Here is a 22,523-nt window from a genome sequence, read left to right on the forward strand (position 1 = left end):
CAAAAGAATTCATTGAAAAATCTTTTGTCAAATTCTTCCAACATGGCGGCTATGACGTCTATTGCAAACGAAGAATGGCAAATACAAGTCGCCGTACGGGTGACGTACAAATAGCCACTCCGTTAAAAAAAAACGTTTCCTTCAACACTTCCCGCTCGCCTACCAATAAAATTACTGCAGTCAACTCGGCTTCAATGATTGCTACCCAGAGTTCCTTTCGGTCCAGTCGCGTAGGCTTGAGTTGGTCGACGACAACGTTTTTTGAATTGACTGTATTGAATAGGTTAATATTATCTAGAAGGACATGAATTCATTTATGAGATTAACGCGTTTTTGTCTGAAGTTCCTCGGCACAAAATATAAACGGCTCTTTTTTTGTGTTTGTTTTAGAAAATAGTTCACCATGATACACAGCTTGGCACGGATTAAATGCCCGGCAGTTTTTAGTTTTTGCCCAGTTCCCAACTAAATAAAATTAATACTGTAAGCGATTGAAGGTTGCAAGGGGGAAAAAAATCTTGCTGAGCTCAGTAAGCCCAAGTTTCAGGTCACCCATCCAGGTACTAATTTCGCTAAACCGGACTTGACACAGTATTATTGAAGCCCAAGTTTTCCCCACTGGGCCAAGGTTCCAGGTTAATCAGCATAACAATAACCGTGAAAACAATGCACCGAATAGACTAGACTTTTTAACAAGGATTTTTCAACCGATTCCGTGCGTGGCAGAGATGCAAGGGATTAGCCGATATGGTCTGGGGGCCGGCTAGTCTCTCTCCTGATGCTTCGGCTAAAACATTTTCTTGCGTAATTCGTGCACCCAAGGGCAGAAGGATTTAATCGCCGTCAGGTCCGAAGTCCATACGACGCCTCAGCTCTGCGGATGTCTCGGGGGTATGGCAAAGTGGAGTCGATTTTTTTTGGGTTGGATTGAACCCCATTGCATCCAGATAGCATGTTCTATTTTTCAAAAGTATATTATCATATCATGAATTTGTTAATGTCTTCTTATTTTATTACTTTTTTTTTCGATTTAGAATTGAAATTAACTACACAAAATATCAATTATGGCTCAAACCATCCCCACTTCTCTCCCTCCTATAATGGGACACATAAAGTCTAGGTTTAGAAATACTACTAAATCAGGTAAGAGGATACTTCTAAACCAGGTAGCGATACTCATAAATCACGTTAAAGTGCCTATGACCCTTATTTTTTTACTTTTTTATATCGAAATATAAGCTATTCTAAGAAACTCGTCGAAAGAATTTTTTGATTCTGACGCTTCTTTCTATTTTTTTCGAGCGGTCAAAAGTGCGAAAATCGGCATTTCTTTGACCTCTGGCCGCGTGAAATGATAACCTAGGGGACTGGGCTGTGACGTCATAGTAGTAAATTGGGTTTAGATGCTTCCTCATTCTCTCTAGAGTTCACTAGTATTTATGACCAATTTTCCGGGTTTTTTCCCTTCAAAAGGCCTCATATTTGTGGTTAGAGGATGTTAAATACTTCAGACTTCAGGAATGAATTTTTTTTGGAGTTATTAGAGAGTTTTAGATTGACTTTTTTTCTCCCCGCAAACTGCAAACGTGACCACGTTTTCATAGTTTTCCTTTATTTTACTTTACCTTTTCCAAACCTTCTCACCAAGCGCAAATACTCTTTTGTTTTTCTACAACTTGGACTTTTTTGCGATTCTTTTTTAGTAATTGAAAAGGATTTTTTACTGGTCGACTGACGTTTCACGTTTGCCGTGAACGTAAATCTAAAACTCTCTAATTTAAGAAAAAGAGAAGCAGCGAGGAGTTAATCGCAACCCAAGGAAAATCTCATACTAGGTTGTCACGCTCAGAATCAAGTGTAATAAATTAGCTTCAAATACTTATATATTTCACATACAGTAACTCTGAGTACTACATGTACCTACACCATTTAACTCATAGATTTTTTAGCATTACTCTTATTAATATCTCATGTATTTATGGATCAATATGCGAGTCCGTGCCGCGCAAAATTCTTCCAGGTCGTTTCCAAGTCAGAAACATTAAATATAAACAACAGAAACAATGAAATAACTCCAGGTAGTTCAAAGAATCATTTTCAATGTTGATGGCTTCGTCGCATAACAGTTTTCAAAATCTAAACATGAATGCATTATCTAGGACTCTAGGAATTCCTAAGAAGGAATTTCTATCTATGTTGCTGTACTTTTGGTGTATTTACTAAGGTTTTTTGGGAGTCTTTGGACTTTTAACTGCTTTCTTGGGCTTCTATGAGGAAGTTCATTATCTAAATATTCCATTTCCAGTTCTCATCGGGTTTTAACAAGTTTTATCCACAGCCAACGAGATAATATTTGATCCGGTCGGAACCGGTCGGAACCCCTTCAGTCACCTCATTTGCTTTACTAGGTTGTGTTCGCTTCAATATACCAGTAAATTAGGCTACGAATCCCGATGAGAACTGGAAAGGAATATTAAGATAATGAACTTCCTCATAGAAGCCCAAGAAAGCAGTTAAAAGTCCAAAGACTCCCAAAAAAAACCAAAAACGCAAGGAAGTTGTCAGTATGCCATACATTTCTTTGTAAATCAAGAAGAACGTGTTGCTACTATGACGTCCTAGCCCAGTCTCCCCTGTCGCTCGGTCATATTTTGAAATCTTCCGATTTTCGCCCTTTTGACCGCTTGAAAAAAATAGAAAGAAGTGTCAGAATCAAAAAATTCTTTCGACACGTTTCTTAGAATAGCTTATATTTCGATATAAAAAAGTAAAAAAAAAAAGGGTCATAGGCAGTTTAAATAAGATTCCGGATGGAAATTTTATTTGTCAGATTTGTCTCATGGATTTCAAGAGACTACATGGCCGGCAGTTCGGCATGCATTTACTTGATAAAAATCCATCCCAGTCAATGCAATAACACAATATATTTCCAAACTGTCCTGTAAATATGATTAAGCATTGCCAAGCGATTCCAAAGGACATTTTACTTGTCGGACTGGATTGTTCAAAATAACTTTTCGGTTATGAAAAAAAGTCCTTTCACTAGATGTGAAATAATCGCTCCATTGTATAGTTCAAATCTAGTGAAAGGACCTTTTTCATAAACCACTCATGTACAAACCATTTTTTTCCATTAATTTTCTTTTTTATCTATTTTATTTATTGTTTTGTTCTGCTTTGAGGTAAATTGTAAATTATGTGGAATAAATTCACACCTTCCTGACGAGGACCGTTAACCTTTTCCTTCGCAATAAAGCCATATTTTTAGTAATTTCTAATAACTACTGCGTCAAAGCAATAATGATAAGGCATCTTCGAACGTCTTTATTCATTCCCTGTTGGATAAAAATGAAACGAGATGGTTGAATAACTGTAACAAAAATACAGATTGTCACAGAATAGCCTCTGGAATAGCCTTAACCGTTTCCTTCATATAAAAGCCATAATTTTTTAGTAATTTCTAATACCTACTGCATCAAATCAATTGTTTAGGGTACGTTAGACATTCTACATTGAATTTAACTTGAAATACCAAAGGAAAACAAATCTCGATTCCGACGCTCCACCTAAGAAAAGTCCGATCCAAGGGGTTAATCCAGGTTGGGATTTTCCACAATTTTGGATTTTGAGGCAAAAAGTACCATATTCTTATAGAGCAAGTGAAATAGGTATCGATGGTGTAATTTGTTTTACTTTATTCGTAAACAAAACATGCTCTTATGAGCATCAAATGTATGAACCCTCGAGCCAAGCGTATGCCTTAAATTACAACACACCTTCCCCCTCACCTAATGAAGTAGGTGTTACATAATAATTTTTTGCAGCCAAAACCTTACGCTAATTATAGCAGATTAAAAAATTGTCTTCCCTCCACGAAATCACACCTAGCATTTTAAAACCAAACGCGCCGATCTCTTTTTTCAAATGCGCTGTGACATTGATCTACATGGTATCAACGAACTTCTAACAACTATCTAAGCATGATTTTTAAAAGTAGCATAGATAATCCAAATATTTTGTTATCCCTTTTGTTTGAGGCGCTCTAGTCGAATCTCAAAGTCCCCGATAAGCTGTACTTATTATGATATGACATAGCATTAGTGTGGTATACTCATAGTCCATGTGTCTAATAAGACATAATATCACACACCTGCACCCATCCAATCACCTGGACTGCGTGTATCCAATATCTAGATGGGATACTCGCAGTCCAGGTGATAGAGAGAGACTAGGAAGATCATAATTGCCAAGGAAATTTTATTCAGTCGGCTAGTAGTTGTAACCTACGATAGTATGAATTAAGCTATAATAAATATTTATATGTAAAAAAATGGCTAACTCAATCACCTGGACTGCGAGTATGTTATCTAGCCATCTCTTAACGTGCTGGCTAGAAGGGATACTCTCAGTCCAGGTGATGGAGAGAGACTAGGAAGATCATAATTGCCAAGGAAATTTTATTCAGTCGGCTGTTAGTTATAACCTACGATAATATGAATTAAGCTATAACAAATATTCATATGTATGAATATGGCTAACTCAATCACCTGGACTACGAGTATGCTATCTAGCCATCTCTTAACGTGCTGGCTAGAAGGGATACTCGCAGTCCAGGTGGTTGAGAGAGACTAGGAAGATCATATTTGACAGGGAAGTGTTATTTAGTCGGCTAGTGGTTGTACCTTACGATAGTATGAATTAAGCTATAATAAGAGAGCGACCATCCAATCACCTGGACTGCGAGTATCATATACCTAGATACTGGTGACACGGGTATTTGTTTTCCCCCGAACAAAAGATGTTTCATAGGGAGGGGAGGGGAGGGTGGAACACAAAACACTAGTGCCCAGTATTCGGGGGAATACACTGCAAATAAACATGGCGAACAGTTCCGATGCAAAATCTCTTCATACGACTTTGGAATGCAATAATTGCCATTCAAGGTATGAGTAACCGGAATACTTATTTTCTAATGCTTAATAATCACAATAACGTATATTCTGTAGCATTTAAGAGTTATGGTAAAAAAAGCCAAACGCAGCATTCGTAAACTTTTGGTTAAGACCAAAATACGAGAACAATATGTCTTTTTACTCGTGATATTATAGCAATTCAAGTTTATTTTATTTACTGAAATCGCCTCTTTGTCAGTATATGTAATAGGACTCCATGCTGTCCAATTAAGAAATGACTGGACGAGGAAAATTCTGAGGACTGACAAAACTCTTCGATTGCACGTTACGTCATCGCGGCCATGTTGGTGCCATTTAACAAAATATTTCTCATTAGCATCCATTGTTAACGGCACCACAATGGGCGCCATGCCTTTGTCTTTTAACTCTCTTGGGAATGCTTGCAATCCATCAATATGGGATTAATGAGAAGCTGTATAATTAAATTGATAATTCTTAACACCTCCTTTGTATAAATCAAAGTTAATATTAACTATGTATAAATTTATAATTGAAATATCTTTGCAGACTTACTGCAGACAATGGGCCATTATCCAGTGGGGTCTATAGTGGTACTTGCACTGTATGTAATAAGCCCCTTAAGTTTTGGTCCCTTGTGGATCCTGTTGATCAAGTGGCATTTGAAGTTAATGGCATCAATTACAAGATATCCAATCCTGATCCTGAGATGAGCTTAAATGAATGGATCAGATCACAGCCACAGCTCAAAGGTAATTAATTATGCATCCAGTCAGTTTCAATCACTTTCTCTTGCAGCTTTTGACCATTCCTATCCCTCTTCGAGGGCGAATCCAGGGTTTTTTGAAGGGGGGGGTCTCAGGGGTAAATTTTGTGGGCAAAGGAATCCCAGTCGCCTTTTTACCACAGGAAGCCCATTTGACCTCAGGAATGACAGGGGGTCGCGACCCCCCCTACCCTCCCCCTGGATCCGCCCTTGCTCTTGAATTGCAATCTGGCTTTATGATGGAGATATGGATATTTTTTGGAACTATGCAATATGCCCTCCTCAGAGCCTCATGACCCCTTGGAAATTCCATTTCTAACTAACTGATCAATCTAATATTTTACAGGTACTAAAGTGATGTGTCGTGAGGGTGGATGTGGGTCATGTACTGTTGTTGTTACACGATCAGATCCACGAACAGGGAAACCGACCACATTGGCAGTTAATTCCGTAAGTATCATTAAAAAATGATGATGATGACGATGCTGATGTTGATAATGATTACCAAAAACATGATTGAATGTAATTAATGCAGCCTATAGTTAATTATAATATATTTTCCTGTTTTATGTTTGCAGTGTTTATATCCTCTATGCGGAGCAGATGGCATATCAGTACTGACTGTGGAAGGCATCGGAAGGTATATTTTTTACGTACTGTAGACCCTTAGTAATATTCCTTTTGGTATAAAAATATCGAAAAGCTAGTAGTTTGAATAGAACTGTGCGAAGAAATGCTTATCTTTTCCCAACCATTATTTCTCTGAAATTATTCTTTATCTTGTTTTCAGCGAGGAGGATGGTTTTCATCCCATCCAAGAACGTCTTGCCGAACAAAATGGCAGCCAATGTGGTTATTGTTCTCCTGGCATGGTGATGAATATGTATGGGTAGGTACAACATACTACATGGAAAGTGGAGTGAATGATGATGTAGATAATATCAAAGCATCATAATGCCAACTCTTAGCAGTATTATTATTATATTATTATCATTGATTTTGATAGTGATGTGTTGATCTTGATGATGATGTTGATGATGATGATGGTGATAATGATGATGATGATGATAATGGTGATGATGATGGCAATGATGATGGCAATGATGATGTTGATGATGATGATGGTGATAATGATGATGATGATGATGATAATGGTGATGATAATGGCAATGATGATGAAGGCAATGATGATGATGATGCAGTCAGTTGTTTTATTGACAATGACATTACATTGATATAATCTTAATGATGACGTAAATAGTAAAAGTAATTTCTGTATAAAATTTCAATAATCCGCAGGTTACTGAAAAAGAATTCAACCCCCACCAAGAAAGAAGTGGAGGATCACTTTGATGGGAATATCTGTCGATGCACAGGTTAGTGACATGACTGCATGGCAGTAATACCTCTTTGAACTCTGTAACAACAGTTGTTTGTTAATCCATTGTAAATTTGGTTGGTTTGCAGGTTACAGGCCAATACTTGATGCAATGAAAACCTTTTCAAAAGATGAAAATCCTATTGATATTGAGGTATGTCTGCTTAAGGGACAAAGATAATAACATTCTTCATAATTAATGATGATGGATGATGATGATGATGATGGCGATGGTATTGGTGATGGTGATGGCAATAGATGATGGATGATGATGATGATGATGATGATGGTGGTGGATGATGATGGTGATGGTGAAGATGATGATAACCACTGATAACAACTGATGGTGATAATCACATTCTACCATCATCTATAAAGGTAGTTATAATAATGATGTTGATTATGACAATGATTTATATCATGGGTAATGTTTGAGTTTTCATATCTATTTTAATATTCCGTGCATTTTTTTGCTATGCATTTCAGGAATTAACAAGAAAGTGTAATGGAGCATGTCCTAGAAAGAGTGTTGCTCTTCCAAACAACAGCAATGGTGCATTATGGTTTAATCCATCTACACTAAAAGATCTTTTGACATTAGTTGCCAAATATGCCAGTGAGAAGATCAGGATTATAGCTGGCAACACTGGCAAAGGTACCAGCTTTGAATCTTAGAAACAAGGAATATTATATTCAGGATTAAATTGGTTTTGTAAACAGACTGCTGTTCATTAGTTTTATAAACTGGATCAAACTGGTTTCATAAAAGGGATTGAACTGGTTTTGTTACTTAAATTAACAAGTTTTGTAAATTGGACTTTGGAATAGCCTTTTTGTTTCTTCTTCTGATGAACAGGTGTTTTTGCCAATGATGGTCCATTCAAAGTCTACATTGATGTGAATAACATTGCAGACTTGAAGATTACCAAGGTTAATAATATGTTGCTAACTGCTTATTTATCAAGGGGGGTAAGGGGGGGGGGGGGGGGGGGGGTAAGGGTTGGAGTTTTTTAGGGGCCCAGGAGTTGGAAAAATAACTGTGTCAGTTGCAGGTGGGCAAAGCAGCAGAAGCCAGCATCAGTAGTTAACAATAAGAATCCTTCCTCCTTAAAATTCGCCATGTAAGTTTATCTAATTTTTTTTTTAATTTACAGACAATGGATGACAGTTTAGTGGTTGGAGGATCTGTGACGTTGACTAACTTGATTGACTTTTTGGTTCAAAATGCTTCCTCGTACCCCCCTTATGCTGTACTGGCAGACCACATACAAAAAGTAAGCAGTAAATCTTAAATGACTTGGTCACAGTACAGAACTGATTATTAGCATTCAACCAATCAGAGCGCATCAACATTACTGCTCATTCAATCAGAATGCAATACCTTGTTATGTCACAGTAATGTCATGCAATCAGGGCATGGCACAGTGAAATACAAAATGAGGGTAAAACATCATAATAAAATCGTGCACTTTAATTGTTTCATGACATCATTAGGTGTTCCGTGTCTCTTTGAATATCTTTTTGAATCAAAATGTCTTGGATGCAAAAAAATAAAGCAAGCCACTAAAAATTTACCTTTTGCCATTTCTTAGGTTGCTAACGTCCCTGTGCGAAATGTAAGTATTTTTAGTTTTCTTGATCTTAACTGAGATCTCTTCTAGCTGTTTCTTTCAATTAATTTAAATTATTTTTTCTCGTTTTTACCTTTTTAAAATCCAAATTATGTCACTGAGAACTGAACCCAAAAGTAGGCAGTTTACTACAGTGTAGTATATTGTAGTTAGAGCACAATGCATCATCTACTGTTCCTCCTACCGAACCAACACACCTGCATGAATCCTAGTTCCATCAGAGATCAGACAAAGACCACTAGTGGGTTAGCTATGGTTCCAACTTCTTTGCACTATAACTTCATGCAGAATGTTTTTTCTGCATCTCCCAGTAATCGGACAAAAAATTGGTTTCTATAAAATGCTATCTGGGAAATAAAGAAACCTTGAAACCTATGCAGTCTTTAGGTACATAGTACACTTCACTAAATTTGCTCTCCATCATTTCTCCTCTCTACTTTAAATAATGGCCAAAACTCTTGGATATCAATTCCATCATGCATCAAAGACCGCTGATTGGTTAGCAATAGAGCTACAAGCTATTCAGTGCTAGCCTGGTTGATTGCATTGATTCTTATATTAACCCTTTTCATTTTGTCAGGTTGGTACCGTGGCTGGTAACCTAATGTTAACTCATGATCATGCAGACTTCCCGTCTGATATCTTTACCATTTTGGAGGCTGTCGGCACTAAAGCCCTTATTGGTAAATATTTCATTATTTTTTAAATCATGCCATATTTACAGTTAATAACTGACTCACCATTTTCCGTATACATTTGTTCACTGGTCAAACACAAAGCATTCAGTTGAGGTTGCAACGTTCAAATCTGAATAGTTATTTGAAAGTACCTTGGCGCCTCGCTTGAGCGCTTTGTGTTTGACCAGCGAACCAATGTATGCAAAATGGTGAATATCATGAAAGATGGAAACAAAATGTATTTATTCCTTAGGCACCCAGAATTCCTATGGGATGCATGGATAACATTTTGCTTTATAATTAAATATATTTTTTGAATAAGGAATAAAGATTTTGATATCCTGTATGAATTTCTTGTTCAGTTGATTCCAAGACACAGAAGCCATTGCAGTATTCTCTGATGGACTTTTTATCACTTGATATGATGGGCAAGGTTAGTCTGATAATGCTGTACTTTACTTCTCTTGGTATTACATGTATGACATACTTGTGATACATAGTAAACGCACATGCATGCTGTGTGCAGCTATAAAGCATGAGAGGGTTGGCAGAACAAGAAAGAAGTGTTAGAAGAAGCATGATGCTTGTTAGTGTTCTGTCAATCCCCAAGTGCTTTGTTACTGCACATTGCCCAGCATAGCACAGCAAGCAAGTTTTTTATTTCTTTTATAGAATACAAATTACAATAACCTTTGTTTTGGATAGGAATGGCGCAATTGAAATTGCACCTGAGTGCTGTGTGCTGTCATATATCACGCACTCCCAACCAATCAGAACGTGAGAATTAAGACAGTTGTTTTATGATGAAATTTAGATTGACTTGCTAAAGGTTGTTTATCTTGAATGCATTCCAAATTTCATCAAGAAAAAGTGTGATTTCTTTTGTATTTTTGTGTTAGCCTTGGATTAAAGATAATTCTGAGGTCATTATTGTGATTCGAATTCGCTCTAATTGAGCATTTCAAAACCAAAACCACTTCCGGTATTTTTGTGATCAGCAGTGTGGAAGTTTTGAGCTTTCTGATTGGTCGGTTCATAGCAGAATCTGTTTTAAAGCATCAGGTGCTCCATCTTATTTATTTACCTGCTAAGAGTGAGTTTTTTCTCAATCTTTGGCAGATAATTGTTATGCTTATCATCCCGCAATCTTCGTCCAAAAGTAGTGCATTTGTTCGTACTTACAAAGTCATGCCAAGAGCTCAGGTAAGGAAAACGTTTGGTTGGACTGACAGGATGATGACAGGAACTGAAATGTAAAACAATTATGCTCCATCCAAAAACCTGGACTTTTTTTCTTTACTTTTTGACCATGTGATAACTCCTTTTCTCTTTTTGATTTCTTTTATATATTATGTTTTGATCGGTAGAATGCTCATGCTTACGTCAATGCAGGATTCGCTACGACGTTTGACCAAACTTCAATGACTGGGACATCTTACCGTATTGTTTATGGAGGAATTGGCCCTTATGTGGTAAGTTATATAATAATGGTCTGCAGTATATAAATTGCATTGTGTGATAAATACACATGCTTTAATATGCTGTACTAAGTTAACATGCTTTTGTAGGATAATTTACTTTTTGTGTACTTTTTTCGTACTTAGAGAATGTAATTTGTAATGACATTTCAGACACACGTGCCTAAGACAGAAGCATTCCTGGAGGGAAAATCTATGACTGACCCTAAAACATTACAAGGTGAGAGATACAGGGCAACATAATCATTACTGTCACCATCGATCATCAGCACAAATTATCATCATCATAATTAATCACCATCACCATCATCATCATCATCATTATCACCATCTATCATTATCACCATCGTCCTCATCATCATCATCACTGTCATCCTAATCATAATCACCATCATCACCATCAACGTCCTCCTCTTCATTAACATCATCATCACTTTCATCCTCTTCATAATCACCATCGCTATCGCCATCGTCACCATCACCATCACCATCACTATTGATTTAATCTCATTTCTTCTACCATACATAGGAGCTCTTGCAATCCTTGACAAAGAACTTGTTCCAGACTCACCAAAAGTCAGTGCAAGTCCTGAATATCGTAAAAGCCTTGGATTGAGCTTGTTCTACAAGGTATTTGGAATGCAGATAGGAGCTGGGAACGTGAATTATTTGATCCTGATTTACTGTATTGATTATATATTTTGTGTCATATTTTGTGTCTTAGTTTTACCTCTCCATGCTTGGTAACCATGCGTCTTCACGTGTCAAATCTGCTGCTGTGCCATTTGTCCGTCCAATATCAACCGGGAAACAGACTTTTGATACCAAACCTGATAAGTTTCCTCTTACCAAGCCAATGACTAAACTTGCTGCAAAGTTACAGGTAATGCAATGTGGTAACCCACACTATATTAGTATTATTCAGTCCTTTCTTCGGTTGCAGAATTAAAATGCTATTATGCCCCGGTCATTACTAATATCATTTTTAACTCGATAAGTCACAGGATGCATGTGATAAGTCATTAATGAACAGGAGACAGGGTTAATGCTACTCCTTAAACTCCTGGAAAACTCCTTGAATTTAATTCACGTTTTCAAGGGCACTTGAAAAGCTCTTGAATACTATGATTTTAGCGAAACTCCTTGAAGTTTGCTTCAATCATTACTTGCATGGTTCTGAAATAGATCTAGTCAGAAAGATTGGAATTTCTGAAAGTCGGCCATGTGTAACCTCCTTGTAAAACTTGGCATATTTAGCTGAACATACTCCTTGAACATTCATTTTTGGGTCCTTGTAAACTCCTTGAATAGTCCTTGAATTTTAAGTGGTTACCTCGGCACGAACCCTGAGGAGAAATATGTGTCACAGACACTGTCACACATGTTCTGTCTTACTTCAAAAGATAGCAACACTATATTAAAAGTCAAAAATAATTTAATATTTTATCATCCAGACGTCTGGTGAAGCAGTGTACACTGATGACATACCTTCCCAAGGAGGAGAGCTTTTTGCTGCATTTGTTCTTACAACTCAGGTTTGTACAGTAGCTGGATTAATTCTTTATCAAAAAGCCAATAGCTCGTGATATATAGGCAGGCCCTGACGGGGCTCTGACTTTGATCAGCCCAGAGGTTCCAGGTTTTAGGTTTCAATCTGTGATTTAGCCACGCCCTGATGTAGATCAGTCCAGAGGTTGTAACAGGGTTCTATCTGTGATCATGTGTGCAACTGCAAGCTTGATAATAGATGAGGTTACTGGTGTTACAAGAGCAAATAAACTACAAACTAAAACTTATGATACATATCATTTCCTAGGGAAACTGTAAACTTGATAAGATTGATGCAAGTAAAGCAAAGGTACAGTAAGTTTTGCCAGCTCTTGCCATATCTTACAGGGACCGTGGAGACACCCCCTAAGCCCCCCTCCCCCCTTAGTTTCCCCATACTATAGTCTCTTATATTTTCAAGTATTAGCCCCCAAATAATTTTTAGGGTGGTCCGCGGTCCTTCTCTTCTATTTTTGCTTTTGTCTGTGATGCTTTTACTGAGATATTAATGTCTATAGTTTTGTATTATCATTTCAAACCAGACAATGACAGGTGTAGTGGACTTCTTAACAGCATCAAATATACCTTCCAAGGGAGTCAACAGCTTTTCTTCCAAGGATCTTCAACCTGAGGAGATATTTTGTAGTAAAGATGTCTTGTATGCTGGTCAGGCTGTTGGACTTGTTATTGCAGGTAAATATGAATACTACATAAAAGGGCATGAAGGAAGGAAGAGGAGGCGGAAGGAAGAGGAGGCGGAAGGAAGAGGAGGCGGAAGGAAGGGGAGGAAGGGGAGGCGGAAGGAAGGGGAGGCCGAAGGAAGGGGAGGCCGAAGGAAGGGGAGGCCGAAGGAAGGGGAGGCGGAAGGAAGGGGAGGCGGAAGGAAGGGGAGGCGGAAGGAAGGGGAGGCGGAAGGAAGGGGAGGATTGATTGATATTTCATATGGTTGTTTTAAAAAAATATTTATTGGTTCATATATATTATTATCAAATTTTATTAAATGATTAAATGACCAGTGCCTACCAATAATCCACATTTTGCCACTTCCAGATACACAGCGACATGCTGATGAGGCTGCCTCAGTTGTCATGGTAACATACAAGGAAATCAAACCACAAATACTCACTATCCCACAAGCCATTGCAGCCAAGTCATTCTTTCCTGCAACAGCAAAACCACTGGTTGTAGGGGATGCAGAAGGTAAATGAATGAATTGAATTCATGGATGGAGGATTGATTTTTGGAAGGAAGGAAAGATGGATGCAGGAAAGTGGGAAAGTTTGGAGAAGGAGGGAATAGTTGCATGGCTGGCAAAAGGGAGCAATGACTGCTTCACTTTTTCAATGTGGTCTTTTTTTCAGCTGCTATCAAATCTTCACCAAAAGTAATCACTGGTGAGATTGCCATGGGAACGCAGCACCATATTCACATGGAGACACAGGTGAAGTCACATGTTAGAATTGACTTGCCATTTTAAAAATCAATTAAAAAATGTAATTAAACAATTCTAATTAATTTCTTTTGTCATGATTGTTTTAGGTGTGTCTGTGTGTCCCTGAAGAAGATGGACTGACTATTCACTGTGCCACCCAATGGGTTGATCTGCTTCGAGGTGTTGTTGCCCGAGTGCTTGGTTGGTCTTCAAACAAGTGAGCATTCATTTATTCATTGATTCAAAACTACAGTTATTCATACATGTGTAAACCCTGGGTCGATCTATTAGTCATGGCATGGCTAACTCACAGATCGAACCCTGAAACAAAGTCTGGGCTGATCTAAGTCAGGGCACAGCTAACTCACAGATTGAACTCTGAAACAACCTCTGGGCTGATCTATTAATTCAGTGCACGGTTAATTTGCATATCAATTTAGAATCTAGCATTAAAAAACCCCAGAGAATTCAGAGAAAACCCCTTACAAGCACTACTTACATTTGATGCCAAATCTTGGAATTGAGATGAGAGGGGCGTGCACTACCACTATGACAACCATAATTTGCATATGTTTAATGTATTTATAAATCTTTCTAACCAAGACTTCTTTTTGCTTAATTCATGGTCATGTTATCAGAATCAATGTGAAGGTCAAGCGGTGTGGTGGTGCATATGGTGGGAAAGCTACGCGTTCGGTCCATGCAGCTACTGCTCTTGCTATAGCTGCCAACAAACTACGGAGGTAAATTTGAGAATGAATTCGCTTTGGGCGTAATGCTTTCCCATTTCGAATCTAATGCCTTTCCCCTTTTTGAAACTTGTCATAAAATTGTTTAAAAAATGTCAAAAAGAAATCAAAAATTTGTAGAAGTGTTCACGGTAAGGCATGCAGCACTGTTAAAGATATAATAAATTTATATTATATATCAAGAGACGCAAGTAAAAAATCCTTCTAAGGGAATGACATGTACTGAATTGAAATGGGAAAACAGAATGTCTGTTGCACTTGGATAAGGAAAAATTTGCTTGTGAACTAACAATTTCCATTCACTCCTCACTTCGTCTGTTCATTTTCTTGTTCTTTTTCCATTTTCTTTTCCTTTAATATTTCAGACCTGTTCGAATGCTAATGAACTTTCATACCAACATGAAGATGGTTGGCAAACGTGCTCCATTTATGGTTACATACAAAGTAAGAAATAATCTTATTACTCTGTCTTTATTTCTTCATTCTGCTCAATAAAGTACTCAATCATACAGTTATTTTTGTCATGTCTTTTCTTAGTCTTCCTGTCTTCCCGTCTCAGCTTTCAAACACAGTTTGCAAGTACATTCACCTTTGTTATAAAATATATATTTAGGTTGGAGTCAGTGATGCTGGCATCTTAAATGGGATAGAAATGACTTACTATGCTGACTTTGGTTGCACATCAAATGACACTGATGTTAATGGAGCTATGAACTGGTGTGACAATGGTAAGGGGTGGTATGACACATTCTTCTAAAATCCTCAGTGACTATAGAATTTAAGGTTTAATTTAATTTTGTTTCAGTTTATCGTTGTGCAAACTGGAAGGTCACACCTGTTTCTTGTAAAACTAACCTCGCTAGTAACACTTGGTGCAGGTCACCTTGTAAGTATTGCATGACATTTTGTATCCTCGTTTTATCTAGTGCCAATGCATGATTGGTTAATAAGTAATTTGTGACTGGTCCAATGGATAGTTTTTTTTTTGTTGTGACATCTCTAACTTGCTTATACTGACATAACAACCTTGTGTTGCTTGACAATCACATTTTGTACGTTTGCCATCCTAGCATCGATTCAAGCAATCTTCATCATGGAGTCAGTTATGGAACACGTGGCCAAGGCATTGAACAAGACTCCAGAAGAAGTTCGACAGATCAATTTATACAAGAAAGGCCAGGTGAGGTTTGAATTGAATTGAATTGTTTTATGAGATTCTTTTGTCAAGTGTGGTAGGACAGATCAGATATGCTTAGCTTTTGGCTAAATCAAGTCTTGTTTCAAATAGACGTGTCCCACTGGAGAAGCACTTGTCTTCTGTAATATTGATACCTTGTGGTCAGGTGAGTCATTGATACAGACAGCAAAGAACCTTTTAAATCAGTCCACTTTAAGATGTTGTATTTCACCTTATTTTGTAGATTTGAAAACATCTGCAGACTTTGTTAAACGAAAAGCAGCTATTGATGCTTTCAATAAGGTATATTAATAGTGTGCTGTTGTTGTGCTATTAGTGTATCATTAACAGTCTCGCCATCATCATCAATATCTTCATCATCATCACCAACATCATCATCATTATTACTGATGTCGTCATCACCATCAGTTGTCATATATCATCATCATGTTCATCATTGTTACCATCATCATCATCATCATCGTCCTCATTATGGCATCGTTACCGTCATCACCATCATGCATATCAGCATCAGCATCAGCATCAACATTACCAGCATTATCGTCATATCGTCACTGGACCCCATCACCATGATCTCCACCCTCATCATCAATATCATCAACAGCAATTATCCCCACCATCATCTTCATCATCATCTATCGTCATTCATGGCCATCATCATCAATATCATCATCAATTCCATGTACGCACGGCCCGCCTGAAAAGCAGTGTTACAGAGTTGTTTACGTGGATAAATAAAGTTCATTCATTAATTCATTCATTCATCCACCGAAGTCCTTTTTTATGTTCCATACTCACACTCAGGAATCATTTTCAGGAGAATCGTTGGCGCAAGCAAGGCATATCAGTAGTTCCTCTCCGCTTTGGTATAGAGTGGGGAGGTGAAAGATTCTTGTCGCTTGTGTCCATATTCCATGATGACGGTTCTGTATCAGTCAGCCACGCTGGAGTAGAAATGGGGCAGGGTATTAATACTAAGGTAGGCATGAGGTCCACTTATATTGTTAATCACCTCCCGCCGGCTAATCAGAACATCAGACAAACATCATTATTGTATTGTATATTATATTATTATTATTGATATCATTCTAAATGTATGAACACATCAAATCCAAGTATGACTTATGCAATTGCTTCGTTTTCACCCATTCAAGCAAATTTGTAAAAGTCTAGCTATTGGTCTGTCCTGATCTCTCTAGCTGCCTTTGCAGACATCAGAGTAGAATCTAATATATTTTTTTGATTTGTAAAATTTTATTTTTTCTTGTTTGTAACTGCTTTAATTTTCCATCGGATTGCTTACAAACACTTTTTACCCTGGGTTCCAGAGGATATTTATTTTATTTATTCATTCTGGCCTTTTTTGTTTTGATGCAATGTCCCTCCCCTGTGCCTTTGGTGGTAATTACATACTTCTTACAAACATAGAAAGCAAAACAGAACCTCTGGAGCCCAGGGTGAATACTTTCAATTATTATATAGATATCGATGAAATACCAGGTTTTCTCTAGTGTCGAGAACCTGATATCTTTCACCAGTGGAAGATACCATATCTTTCACACGTGAAGATATCGCTGTAACGGATTTTTCAACCAATCAAATTTAGCTTTCAAACTTGTCAAAGAATCGGCTTGCTTTTATTTCAGTTTCATCGATATCTATATAATAAACAGAACATTACATGGCCGTTTGGAGATACGAATTTTAGCTTCTCGTGTTCAATTTAGATATCTCACTCGTTCGCTGCGCTCACTCGTGAGATATCAATTGAACACTCGAAGATAAAATTCGTATCTCCGCGCTCCCATGTAATATCCTCTATGTTATATGTTATTTATAGTGATGTTAACTGGCATTTTTTGTGATATAAAGGTGGCGCAAGTAGTAGCATACTGCCTCAAGATTCCTCTGGACATCATCTCAATCAAGACGACTTCAAACTTAACAACTCCTAACAGTATGTCAATGAAAACCTTCAAATTGATTGCTTAATACTTGGAATGAGCATGGCTAAGTCATATATACTAGGATTTAGATCGTTAAGGTGGCTTGATGGGGCACACCTAACTCATAGATTAAATCCTGAACGATCCTGATCTAAGTGAGGGAAAGGTTACTTAATTACAGATCAAATTGGAGTTTAGCGTGTTGGTTTTCGCAAAGCGTGGAATACCGGAGAGAGAGGAAAAAAGCCTTTGTATCAAAGTAGAGACCTGATAAACTCTAGTTACATTTGTTGCGGAGCTTAGTAAATAGATCTGGATGCCCGGGGAGAGGCCAATGTGTTACTGCATGCTACAGGATCCTTGGTACCCAATATTGACCATCTCAATGGGATGATTTCATGGCTACCATGTTGTAAGACAGGAAAAATGCATTTTTGATTTTGCTTGACTAGATATTTCATTTCCTAAAGAAAAATATTTCTTTTTTTTTCTTTCAACATGGGTGCTGCAAAACTGCTCAATAGCGTAAACCATATTTAATTTAATATAATCGATATTACAGAGGTATCAAATTATACTTTTGTGTTGGTTCGTTGAAGGTGATTCTAGTGGAGGAAGTGTAACAAGCGAGTTGTGCTGTGAGGTATGGATTCATGTACTAATACTATTCGTTTCTCAAAAGATATAACTAGCTAAAAACTAGTGTGAGCTGCGTCGGTGTTTCTAATGAAACAGTAATGATGAAAAAGTAAATTATACACCGTGAAAAGATGAAAAAACTTACTGACGTTTCGGACGCTAGTCCTTCGTCGGAGTAAAAGAGAAAAAAGTGGTAGAAAGGAGTGTATATATGATAGAATAAGACAAAAGAAACCAATGAGAGCAAGGTAGGCAAGGAAACAAAAACAAACAATCAAAAGACAAAAGAAAAGGTTAGTTGAAAATAAAGCGTTCATTAATCCCGTTGGGACTAAGAGTGCCCAATAGGTGAATAAGCCGCATTTCTTTGGTCTTGCGACAATCATTGTTGCCGTTAAGCAAAGAAAGACCGAAAACAATGAAGTCAGAAAGAGAATGGTTAGCTAGATTAAAATGGCGGGAAACTGGTTTGGTGGGATCGTTATTGCGAATATCATAAAGATGATTGAAACGTCAGTAAGTTTTTTCATCTTTTCACGGTGTATAATTTACCTTTTCATCATTACTATTCGTTTCTCAGTAGAGAAGACCCCTTTTATGGTCGTTTTCCTAGAATTTGATGATAACGATCCTAGCTATCGCCCCATGTAAGGGAATCCGGACTTATGGTGGATTCCGAATTCCAAGCGCTGGATTCCGGATTCCGAGACTCTGGATTACGGATTCCAAGGGTCTGGATTCCGGATTCCTGATTTTGTATTGCGGATTCCGGATTCCATTTCGTTAATTTTCAGATACTTTCTCTGAAAATTATATTTGATATACTTGCCAGTATAAGTAGAATCGTCTATCAATTAAATCAGCATCTGATGACAGATATTCTTGGTGGAGATATTACACAGTGGGGGAGGGGCTACATCGGTTCAGTCTAGGTCGAGACGATAGCATTTGAGTGTATACTTTGAATTTCAAAGTAGCGGATTCCGGATTCCAAAAGGGTGGATTCCGGATTCCATTATAAACTGGATTCCGGATTCCAAGGCCTAAACTTTCGTGGATTCCGGATTCCGGATTCCCTTACATGGGGCGATAGCTAGAGTTAGAAGTTTATTTATACACACAGCTGTTTCAAAAAAGGTTGGCAAAGATTTTGTTGCCTGTTGTATAGCAAGCTCAAGCTACAGTATCGATGTGAATACCATCAGCGAAGGGCTACAATGATAGCAAATTTTCACTGTTTTGACATTTTAAGCCTAGTAGGCAACATGCAATGTGCGACATGCAACAAAACCATCATTAACCTTCTTTGAAATAGCTGCCTATTGAATGCCATGTACTGCACACAGCTTAGCTTTCGACCACAGGTTAAGATTGTCCAAATATACCCCACCATCAACAGTCTTTCTGTAGAATGCTCAACTCAGATATCATCTATTGTTGTGTTAACAGTCAGTAATCCTGAGCTGTAACATTCTGAATAAACGAATGGAACCGATCCGTCAGAAGTACAAGCCATCCACATGGCTGGAGTTGATACAGAAGTGCTATGAAGAGGGTGTTAATCTGACTGCTAGTGCCATGTATGTATTATACCATCCCAACTAATTCCATTCCATTGTATCCCAACTTATCCCATTCCATTTTATCCCAACCCTTCCTGTCTTATCTCATCCCATTTTATCCCATCCCATCCCGTTCTATTGCATTCTTTATTCCTTTCCATTTCTATTCCTTTCTCTGGTTACAACTGTATTTCACACTTCATATATTTCTACTTAGTTTATCTCAAATCCTTACCACGTTTTTTCCCCATTTCCTTTAGATTTTTTTTATATTTCCCCCCCTTTTCTTGCCGTTTGCTTCTCTTTCTCAACTTTACGTTTTTACGTTTCTTTTATGTCCTGATACGGGAAGTCGTCAAGAGGCTAACGTTCAAGTATACGAGACATTTCAACCATCAACTAACAGGTTGGTGACTATGGAATGTCAGTAATGCTTTCTCTTTTTTGTCGTAATGTAGGTTTCAAGGTAACAGTAAAGAGCCTCTGGTATACAGTACGTATGGAGTGACTTGTACCGAAGTAGAGATAGACGTCTTGACAGGAGAGAGGAATATAATTAGAACTGACATACTGTACGACTGCGGGGAGAGGTGAGTACTTCATTTCATAACAACAACAACAACAACAACAACAACAACAACAACAACAACAACTTTATTACTTTAACGTCTCGAATACTTCTAGCCAGGCACAAGCGCCCTACTAATCGGGGAGACATTCGAAATACAGATACGTTCTATCTTTCTTCCATTCATTTTCACGTTTACTTTTTTGTTGTTGTATTAATGTCGTCAATCATATTTTGAAGCATGAATCCAGAACTGGACGTAGGTCAGGTGGAAGGAGCATTTGTCATGGGGCTTGGGTACTGGATGACAGAAAAGGCGATCTACGACTCGAAGACTGGAGAAGAGCTTACGTATTCTACATGGGTAATTATTACATAGTTTGGAAAGTACGCGCGCGCTGATTGGTCGAAAACTGTGCTTTATTAGTGTAAAAAAGAGTCACTCACTCACTCTTTCGTTCTTAGGCCACTTCCTGCGTGGCTTGTTGCGAAGCACGGAGAAAGCTTTTTTATTCGTTAAATATCATCCGTGATCATCATCATCGTCATTATCATCATAGTATATCATCATCATCATCATCAAACATCGTCATCATTATCATCATCATCAGTCATCATCAGTCATCATCTGGCATCGTCATCATCATTCATCATCATCATGTAACATCATCATCTCTGCCATCATCAGTCAATATATCATCACTTTCATCATGGGTCATTATCATCACTCATCGTTATCATCATTATTATCAACTCATCATATTCACAAATACGAGCATCATGATAATTATCTTCAAGCCATTATCACTGACCTCGTCATCATCAACATCAACATCATCGTCGTCTTCATCATCATCATCATCATCTCTATATCCATCCACATTAATTACAACTATTTTCATTACTTCACCATCATATTAAAAAGGTATACTGTTTTTTATCCAGTCATCTATTCATTCTGTCATCGATTAATTCGGTCGTTTCTATAGGAATACAAACCGCCATCTTCAAAGGACATCCCTGTCGATTTCAGAGTCAATCTCTTAAAGAACGCACCCAACCCTAGAGGAATACTCGGATCCAAAGGTATATGATATGCTTTAAAATATTTTTACGTGCAATACGTAGTAATATGTTTATATGGTGTGCCACAGAGAACGTTATGGGGCCCCTGTAGATTTTCTCAATCTGATCATTGATTTGTGTTGATTCTGTTTGAAGCGGTTGGTGAGCCACCTATGTGCATGTCATGTTCGGCTCTGTTCGCCATCAAACACGCTGTCCAAAGTGCTAGACAAGAGATAAACAAGGATGCCAGCTACTTTCCTCTGGGTAAGATCTCCATGGAAACCTTACGTCTATTTCTAACGCATTTAGTGATTGGCTTTCGTCAATCGAACTAATCCAAACTCGGTGAACTTTGTAAGGCAACATAAAATTTGCGTGGTACAGACGTTACGTTACTTAGTTTCAAGAATGGAGGGACTTTTGTATGATTTGCAAACGAATGGCACTGACTTACAAGCATAATGTACACGGTACGACATGCCATAACTTTAAAATGGCATCTCATTTTCTTCAGTAATTCGTCCAACCACAAAGATGCGGTATAGTAGGACTAACGTGCGCATCTGCTGTATCATTTCCCCACTCGTACCAAGACCCGTCGTTATCTTCGTACCGTTACCATACTGTTGTACAATCATACAAAACTTTCTCTCCTGTTCTTTAAAAGTTATGTTGTATTTTTGACAGATGGTCCTGCGATGGTGGAAGACACACAGTTGGCTTGTCTTGTGGATTATAGCCAGTTTACTCTTTAAGACAGCATCGAAAATGAAGGATTTTTCATAGTGTATATATACCAAAACATTTGATCCATTTCCAGTTTGTATCAAAACCAAGTACCAAGCAACGATGGAGAAAATATAAAAATAAAATAAATAACAAGAGTTTTTTTTAAATAATTGCAGTGTTTGTTTTTCTTTTAATCGCACGCGACGAAGTAGGCTTGATGACG

The 22,523-nt window shown here is 37.8% G+C and overlaps 1 protein-coding gene across 1 annotated transcript; it reads left to right on the top strand.

Moving 5' to 3' along the window:
- Positions 1-4,860: 4,860 nt before the first annotated feature.
- On the top strand, positions 4,861-22,471 carry LOC116298401 (xanthine dehydrogenase/oxidase). Its single transcript, XM_089040663.1, has 40 exons — positions 4,861-4,943; positions 5,481-5,683; positions 6,044-6,147; positions 6,276-6,337; positions 6,488-6,586; positions 6,997-7,073; positions 7,165-7,229; positions 7,562-7,730; positions 7,932-8,005; positions 8,230-8,349; positions 8,668-8,691; positions 9,287-9,389; positions 9,746-9,816; positions 10,503-10,586; positions 10,751-10,855; positions 11,015-11,081; positions 11,391-11,491; positions 11,586-11,744; positions 12,316-12,396; positions 12,678-12,719; positions 12,952-13,102; positions 13,460-13,609; positions 13,771-13,850; positions 13,949-14,058; positions 14,480-14,584; positions 14,956-15,034; positions 15,204-15,318; positions 15,396-15,476; positions 15,661-15,770; positions 15,879-15,933; positions 16,012-16,070; positions 16,606-16,767; positions 17,661-17,745; positions 18,334-18,377; positions 19,823-19,953; positions 20,394-20,525; positions 20,744-20,867; positions 21,493-21,589; positions 21,725-21,835; positions 22,259-22,471. Exons 1-40 carry the CDS (start codon positions 4,879-4,881, stop codon positions 22,324-22,326), a joined length of 3,924 nt encoding a protein of 1,307 aa, XP_088896789.1. The 5' UTR covers positions 4,861-4,878; the 3' UTR covers positions 22,327-22,471.
- Positions 22,472-22,523: the final 52 nt, after the last annotated feature.

Source organism: Actinia tenebrosa, unplaced genomic scaffold (assembly GCF_029948245.1).
Source record: "Actinia tenebrosa isolate PJP-AT-01 unplaced genomic scaffold, QUT_ActTen_1.0 PGA_scaffold0__85_contigs__length_37466705, whole genome shotgun sequence".
Classification (NCBI taxonomy): domain Eukaryota; kingdom Metazoa; phylum Cnidaria; class Anthozoa; order Actiniaria; family Actiniidae; genus Actinia; species Actinia tenebrosa.

What these genes read in the sequence shown, in the direction of transcription:
- LOC116298401 (XM_089040663.1), top strand. Translation starts at nt 4,879, where the DNA reads ATGGCGAACAGTTCCGATGCAAAATCTCTTCATACGACTTTGGAATGC. An exon ending in AGCTGGCAACACTGGCAAAG is followed by an intron (nt 7,731 to 7,931) that starts GTACCAGCTTTG and finishes TCTGATGAACAG; the next exon opens with GTGTTTTTGCCAATGATGGT. An exon ending in CACTTGATATGATGGGCAAG is followed by an intron (nt 9,817 to 10,502) that starts GTTAGTCTGATA and finishes AATCTTTGGCAG; the next exon opens with ATAATTGTTATGCTTATCAT.